Source organism: Petromyzon marinus, unplaced genomic scaffold, assembly GCF_048934315.1.
Source record: "Petromyzon marinus isolate PM22_M1 ecotype Great Lakes invasive population unplaced genomic scaffold, UKy_Petmar_22M1.pri1.0 PM_G_Scaffold_109, whole genome shotgun sequence".
Lineage (NCBI taxonomy): Eukaryota > Metazoa > Chordata > Hyperoartia > Petromyzontiformes > Petromyzontidae > Petromyzon > Petromyzon marinus.
In genome coordinates, this window is record NW_027422661.1 from 263,311 (window position 1) to 271,561 (window position 8,251).

At 49.8% G+C, this 8,251-nt stretch overlaps 1 protein-coding gene across 1 annotated transcript in view; it reads right to left on the reverse strand.

Annotated features, from left to right (window-relative positions):
- Positions 1-6,445, reverse strand: part of LOC142908881 (cadherin-2-like) — a 123,951-nt gene extending 117,506 nt beyond the window's left edge. The window contains exons 1-3 of the mRNA XM_076059523.1: positions 6,314-6,445; positions 2,502-2,768; positions 1,239-1,391 (exon numbers count right to left, since the gene is read on the reverse strand). Of these exons, the coding sequence (XP_075915638.1) occupies positions 1,239-1,391; positions 2,502-2,768; positions 6,314-6,445 (552 nt within the window). The remainder of the gene's footprint in view (positions 1-1,238; positions 1,392-2,501; positions 2,769-6,313) is intronic.
- Positions 6,446-8,251: the final 1,806 nt, after the last annotated feature.

The following is an 8,251-nucleotide window of genomic DNA, read 5'->3' on the forward strand; positions in this document are numbered from 1 at the left end:
TAGTGTAGTAGTGTATAGTGTAGTAGTGTATAGTGTAGTAGTGTATAGTGTAGTAGTGTATAGTGTAGTAGTGTATAGTGTAGTGTATAGTGTAGTAGTGTATAGTGTAGTATAGTGTAGTGTAGTAGTGTATAGTATAGTAGTGTATAGTGTAGTAGTGTATAGTGTAGTAGTGTATAGTAGTGTAGTGTATAGTGTAGTGTATATAGTGTAGTGTATATAGTGTAGTAGTGTATAGTGTAGTAGTGTATAGTGTAGTAGTGTATAGTGTAGTAGTGTATAGTGTAGTAGTGTATAGTGTAGTAGTGTATAGTGTAGTAGTGTATAGTGTAGTAGTGTATAGTGTAGTAGTGTATAGTGTAGTATAGTGTAGTAGTGTATAGTATAGTAGTGTATAGTGTAGTAGTGTATAGTGTAGTCGTGTATATAGTGTAGTAGTGTATAGTGTAGTAGTGTATAGTGTAGTAGTGTATAGTGTAGTGGTGTATAGTGTAGTAGTGTATAGTGTAGTGTATAGTGTAGTAGTGTATAGTGTAGTAGTGTATAGTGTAGTGTATAGTGTAGTAGTGTATAGTGTAGTAGTGTATAGTGTAGTGTATAGTGTAGTGCATAGTGTAGTAGTGTATAGTGTATTAGTGTAGTAGTGTAGTGTATAGAGTAGTGTATAGTGTAGTAGTGTAGTGTATAGTGTAGTGTATAGTGTAGTAGTGTATAGTGTAGTGTATAGTGTAGTAGTGTAGTGTATAGTGTAGTGTAGTAGTGTATAGTGTAGTGTGTAGTGTAGTGTAGTATAGTGTAGTGTATAGTGTAGTGTATAGTGTAGTGTATAGTGTAGTGTATAGTGTAGTGTATAGTGTAGTGTGTAGTGTAGTGTAGTATAGTGTAGTGTATAGTGTAGTGTATAGTGTAGGGTATAGTGTAGTGTATAGTGTAGTAGTGTATAGTGTAGTAGTGTATAGTGTAGTGTATAGTGTAGTGTATGGTGTAGTGTATAGTGTAGTGTATAGTGTAGTGTAGTAGTGTAGTGTATGGTGTAGTGTATAGTGTAGCATAGTAGTGTAGTGTATAGTGTAATGTATAGTAGTGTAGTGTATAGTGTAGTGTATGGTGTAGTGTATAGTGTAGTGTATAGTGTAGTGTAGTAGTGTAGTGTAGTAGTGTAGTGTATGGTGTAGTAGTGTAGTGTATAGTATATGGTGTAGTAGTGCATAGTGTAGTGTAGCGTGAGTGGTCCGTACCCGATACTGAGCGATCACCTCCCGGTCCAGGCTCCTGGTGACTGAGACTCTCCCCGTCACGGTGTCCATGACGAACAACCCCACGGGATGCTGGTCGGCGCCGTCCCCCAGCAAGGCGTAGCGGATGTCCACCCCGGCGGTGTCGGACTTCACCTGTTGGGGTGCCATGACGAACGTGGGGGCGGCGATGATGCTGTGACGGCCGCTCCTACGCTGGACTTCTTCCAGCGCTCTCACGCTCTCCTCACCCTCGACTCTCGACAATGCCCCACAGACCTCCCACGGCGGCGTGCGGATGTCTCGGCTGTCCGCGTCTCGTCGATTCGTTGACCTTTCCCTGGACTCTGCGCCACCGCCAGAAGCGTTTCTGTCACCCCCCACCGTGCCCCCTACTGAGCGTGGCAGAAAAGAGCTTCCCGGCTCTACGGATTCCTCCTCCTCCCCCTCCTCCTCCTCTACCTCCTCCTCCTCGTCTCTCTGGTCCAGCTCCACCACCTCCACCTTCTCCACGCGTCCTAACCTTAGGCTAGGGTTAGTTTAGGGCTAGTTAAGGGCTAGTTAAGGGCTAGTTCAGGGTTAGTTTAGGGTTAGTTTATGGTTAGGTTAGGGTTAGTTGAGGGTTAGTTTAGGGTTAAGTTAGGGTTAGGTTAGTTAATGGTTAGGTTAGGGTTAGTTTAGGGCTAGTTAAAGGATAGTTAAGGGCTAGTTCAGGGTTAGTTTAGGGTTAGTTTATGGTTAGGTTAGGGTTAGTTGAGGGTTAGTTTAGGGTTAAGTTAGGGTTAGGTTAGTTAATGGTTAGGTTAGGGTTAGTTTAGGGTTAGTTTAGGGTTAGTTAAGGGTTAGGTTAGGGTTAGTATAGAGTTAGTTCATGGTTAGGTTAGGGTTAGTTTAGGGTTAGTTGAGGGCTAGTTTAGAGTTAGTTAATGGTTAGGTTAGGGCTAGTTGAGGGTTATGTTAGGGGTAGGTTAGGGTTAGGTTAGGGTTAGTTTAGGGTTAGTTTAAGAGTTAGTTCATGGTTAGGTTAGGGTTAGTTGAGGGTTAGTTTAGGGTTAAGTTAGGGTTAGGTTAGAGTTAGTTAATGGTTAGGTTAGGGTTAGTTGAGGGTCATGTTAGGGTTAGTTTAGGGTTAGTTGAGGGCTACTTTAGAGTTAGTTAATGGTTAGGTTAGGGCTAGTTGAGGGTTATGTTAGGGGTAGGTTAGGGCTAGGATGAGGTTATACGACAATAAGAATGAGAACGCGCCACGTCCGTCACACAGCGCACCTGCACCAGCAGCTTGGGGAAGGGCCCGCGGTCATTCTCGGGCACGGACACCTTGGGGATGAGCCAGGCCCGTCTCCAGCGACGACGACTCGCACCTTGCCCTGGCTGCTGGAACCTCACCACCACCTCCTCCACCTCCTTCTCCACCTCCTTCTCCACCTCCACCACCTCCACCTCCTTCTCCACCTCCTTCACCTCCTCCTCGTCTCTCTCTTCCTCCACCTCCTTCTCCACCTCCTTCTCCACCTCCTCCTCCTCATTTCTCTCCTCCAGCTCCACCACCTCCACCTCCTCCACCTCCTTCACCTCCTCCTCGTCTCTCTCCTCCTCCACCTCCTCCTCCACCTCCTTCTCCACCTCCTCCTCGTCTCTCTCATCCTCCACCTCCTCCTCCACCTCCTTCTCCACCTCCTCCTCGTCTCTCTCCTCCTCCTCCTCCTCCACCTCCTCTACCTCCTCCTCCACCTCCTTCTCAACCTCCTCCTCCACCTCCTTCTCCACCTCCTTCTCGTCTCTCTCCTCCAGCTGCACCACCTCCACCACCTCCACCACCTCCACGCGTCTCTCCCCGCGCTCTCCCTGTGCGGGGTGCGGTGAAGACGACACCAAACGTCATCGTGAGCGAGGCCACTTCATTCCTTTTGTCGGCTGGTGGAGGGATTCTTAACGACACGGAATTTGGCAGATAGTGACGCGTGTGTGTACGTGTGTGTGTATGTGTGTAAGTGTGTGTATACGTGTGTGTGTGTCTCTGTGTGTACGTGTGTGTATGCGTGTAAGTGTGTGTGTACGTGTGTGCCGGACGGGCAACGCTGTCGTGGGCAGTGCCGTGGGGGGAGGGCGAATTTCGATTGGCTTTTTGTCCCATGTAACCACCACAGCAGCTAATTGGGGGCTCTGGATGGGTGCGAGGGGCTGGTAACCCCTCCACCTTCAATTAATTACCACTAAACCACGTTTAAAATATCTAATTAATAAGGTTGTACAGGAGGCCTCGGGGGGATAAGCATCTATGACGTCTCCTGCCGAAAACTCCATTTGGCAGAGCCAGGAGACTGAATCCTTACCCTCGGGGCTCCTCAAGAAACAACAAAAAACCACTGTGTGGCCACGTGGAATGTTCGAACGCTCACTGCGGAGGAGAGGCTGCCACTCCTCTGTCGGGAGCTGGACCGGTAGCGCCTGGATCTCTGTGGTATTCAGGAGGTCCGATGGACCGGCTCTGGCTCCTGCCACCATGAGAGGTGGACAGTCCTCTCCTCGGGGCAGCAGACTGCCAAACAACAGGGTGTGGCTCTTCTTCTGAATAAAAGAATGAATGAGGCGTGGGAGCGTGGCGGTGAGGTGTGGGAAGCTGTAAGCCCCAGGCTACTCTGGGCTCGCCTTCCCATCAACCAGAGGCGAAGAATGGTGGTAGTGGTTACTTATGCCCCCACTGAAAACGAACATCCATGGAGGGATGCAGGCAAGGCCGATGAGTCAGCTGCCTTCTATGACCTCCTGTCACAGGCGCTAGCTAAAGTGACCCCTCGGGATAGTCATCTTGGTTCATGATGCGGGCACCTGGTCTGGAGTAATTAGAAGGCATGGACCAGATCAGCTCAATAACAACGGCAGGAGGCTGCTAGATTTTTGTGTAGCCCATGGGCTTGTAATTACCAAATGTGTTTCCATCATCGGCGCATCCACACTACATCATGGATGCATGCCAGGTCTAAGCAAGAACATCTGCTGGACTACAGTGACGGAACAGCGGATGCGGGCCCATGTCCTTGACACCAGGACCTACCATGGAGCTGATCTGCCCACTGACCATCGACTTGTCATCTGTAAGATGCACCTGCCATTCTTCCACTCCGGCGGTGGGTGTACACCCAGGAACCCATTAAAACCCACAGTGGCCTGGTCTCAGCTAGCTGATGAAAGTTGCAAGCGAGAATTTCATCATCGCTTGCGTCTGGGGTTGGCATCGTCCCTGACTCCTCCTGATGTCGAGGGGAAATGGACGAGGTTTAGGACTGTGGCTCATGCAGCTGCAATGGCCGCTTTGGGTACACAGTCCAGACCTTCCCAGAGACCCTGGCTGACAGAGGAGGTGTTCAAGCTGGCTGAGAAAAAGTGACAGGCCCCCTCTCATCGGCTACAGCATCCCATGTCGGATAATGAGGAGGCTTACCGCAGCCTTCGCTCGGAGGTTCGGAGAGCCGTGAGGCGCTGCAAGGATGGGTGGTGGTCGCGGGTTGCTGAGGAGATGGAGTCTGCCTCAGCGGCCCGCGATCACAAATCGCTCTTTAATTACATCATAAAAGTAACCTGCAGCCCCACACCTATTACCATTTTAGGGGAAAGAACGGTGATCCAATCTCCGACCCCCAGCAACAGGTTTTCAGATTTGTTGAGCATTTCTGTGAGGTCCTGGGGGAGGGGAAATCCCTCACCCAGGAAAACAACATGGGACAAAGTGGTGATGACCCTACCGAGGCTGCGTTGCCTCAAATATTGGAGGAAGAAGTCACCCCCTGTGAGTGGCTGGCTGAGGTGCCATCTGTTGAGGAAGTACTGAAGGCGATCCAGAGTCTGAGACCAGGAAAGGCACCGGGCAGAGATGATCTCCTAAGCGAAATGCTGAGGGAGGGTGGCGTTTGTGCACAGACTGCCCTATATGACATCATAACAACAGTCTGGACCACTGGACGGGTTCCGCAGGATTGGAAGGATGCCCTGGTGGTCCCCCTCTTTAAGAAGGGGGACCGCACAGACTGTAACAACTACAGGGGCACCTCACTCCTCAGTGTGCCGGGAAAGGTCCTGGCAAGGATTATTCAGCATCGCCTTGCCAGGCACGCTGAGGAGAGGCTTGCGGAGCCCCAACGCGGTTTCAGGAAAGGGCGGTCCTGCACAGATGCCATATTTTCTGTCCGTCTGCTACAGCAGAGATGTAGGGAATTCCAACAGGACCTACATTTCTGCTTTATTGACCTGGTCAAGACCTATGATACCATCAGTACGCCTGGGCTCTGGGTTGTTCTTCGTACTTTTGGAGTCCCTGACCCTCTGCTCAAGATCATTAAGGACCTTCATGATGGTGAGCGGGCCCGGGTAAAACTACGTGGCAGGGAGTCAGAGCCATTCCCTGTACACCTTGGGGTGCGACAGGGACAAGTGCTGTTAAGTGCTGTTAGCGAGTAGCAGCACCTATGAAGGCTACCGGCACTGTGGCACACGAGGGGGCGGGTGGCCAGCACCAGGCCCGGCCGCCTTTGTCTCCCCCAGTGCTAGCGATGTTCACCGCTCTACTACACCGCCACACCGGCTACTTATTTGCGGCTGAGTCGGACTGGGGGAGGCCCAGGACCGGTTCAGATAACGGCCGTCACTGGGTGTGGGTTGAGCCGCGAGCGGGAGATAAACTCCCCAAACACCACCAACACCGAGAGAGAGGGGGGGGGGCACAGGGGGGTGAATGAGAGGGGACCCCAGGGGGTGAATGAGAGGGGGACACAGGGGGGTGAATGAGAGGGGACCCCAGGGGGGTGAATGAGAGGGGACTCCAGGGGGTGAATGAGAGGGGACCCCAAGGGGTGAATGAGAGGGGACCCCAGGGGGTGAATGAGAGGGGACCCCAGGGGGGTGAATGAGGGGACCCCAGGGGGTGAATGAGAAGGGACCCCAGGGGGTGAATGAGAGGGGGTGGGGACCCCAGGGGGTGAATGAGAGGGGACCCTGGGGGGTGAATGAGAGGGGGCCCCAGAGGGGTGAATGAGAGGGGGCCCCAAAGGGGTGAATGAGAGGGGGGGGGGGACCCCCGTTACCTGAGACTGTTGCTCTGTGATCACCACCACCGCCGCCACCGCCAGCAGCAGCAGCATCATCACGCGGCGCTCCATCAGCCTTACCCACGGGGTTCTCTCTTCAGTGCCACACTCACTGATGCTGCTGCTCATGGCGACATTAAGCGGGAAGTGACATCATCAGGCGACATTAAAAAGGAAGTGACATCATCAGGCGACATTAAAAGGGAAGTGACATCATCAGGCGACATTAAAAAGGAAGTGACATCATCAGGCGACATTAAAAGGGCAGTGACATCATCAGGCGATATTAACAGGTAAGTGACATCATCAGGCGACATTAAGAGGAAAGTGACATCATCAGGCAACATTAAGAGGGAAGTGACATCTTCAGGCGACATTAAGAGGGAAGTGACATCATCAGGCGACATTAAGAGGGAAGTGACATCATCAGGCGACATTAAAAGGGAAGTGACATCATCAGGCGATATTAAGAGGGAAGTGACATCTTCAGGCGACATTATGAGGGAAGGGACATCATCAGGCGACATTAAGAGGGAAGTGACATCATCAGGCGACATTAAGAGGGAAGTGACATCATCAGGCGACATTAAGAGGGAAGTGACATCATCAGGCGACATTAAGAGGGAAGTGACATCATCAGGCTATATTAACATGTACGTGACTACGAGATTACGAGTTAAATGTTCTTGCTGTGGTTTTCACACCTGACGGTGATTGCTTGTGTTGCGGTCGAAACGTCGTAAGAATTTTATTGTTTAATTTTTTTTTATTTATTTTATTGTTTCCTTTCTACGTGGTGACTTTACCGAAAGAACAAAGAATATGAATCGCTGCAGTCACGAAAGATTTAAATAATTAAATAAAATTGCAAGAGATGTATTATTCGTGCAAAAGAGTGTCGCGTAACCGATCACTCAGGGGTGGGACCTGCGCCTTTAGTGGCACCCCGACGTGAAACGAGCACACGGCACCAACTGTCCCCACTTCCTGAAACGGAACGGGGTTTTACAATCGATGCACGTACAACTAGTCTCAATGATTGTTGCGCACAGGAGTGCTTCAGGAGAGCATCAGCGAGGTTTTACTGTTCCTGCTCCACTGGAGGGGCGCAGGCTACAGCACAGCGGTTTACCACCAGGCACTCCGTAGTTTGGGTTGTGTGGACACAACATCGCAGGGCTGTGAGACTTCTTGAAGGAGGAGATGTGGCACATCAGCCTGTTGATGTTTTGATTTAAAGCTTTCGTTACTGCAGTAATTCATATTCTTAGCTCTTTCGGTAAAGTCACGTTGAAGGGAAACAATAAATAATAAAATATATTGTGTTTTTTTTATATATATTTTATTGTTTTATTGTTTCCCTTCAACGTGACTTTACCGAAAGAGCTAAGAATATGAATTAGTGCAGTCACGAAAGCTTTAATTCAAGAGTCCATCTATGTTCTTTAAAGAGGAGTGGGGAGACCAAAAATTAATTTATGCTGTCTGAAAGCCACCGTAAGCATGAACAATCAATTAAGACGTGAAATGGTTTATCAAATCCTTCCAATGATTGCTAAGCCAAAGTCCATCTTCTCGGTTGAAATTGTTTCTGTGTTTGTATATGTGGATAGCCTCATGAACGAATCTCTCATGGAAGCCAGATGGCTTACAAAGAACCTCCGTCTTGGAAAAGTCAATGTCATGTGAGCCTACTGAATTATAACAGTGATCTGCCATGGCCGAGGTGTTGGTCCTACCGTGTTTAAGGTCTGCTTTGTGTTCACGAATGCGGTCCGAGACATGGCGTTTGGTTTCTCCAATGTAACTACTACCACAGAGGCAACTTAGTTTGTAGACACCAGGGTACTGTATGTCGTGATAGCGAACTAATGCGTATAACGCTCCCACGTTTATAATGAACTTAGGTGGGTGACCACTATTGATTCCCATGTC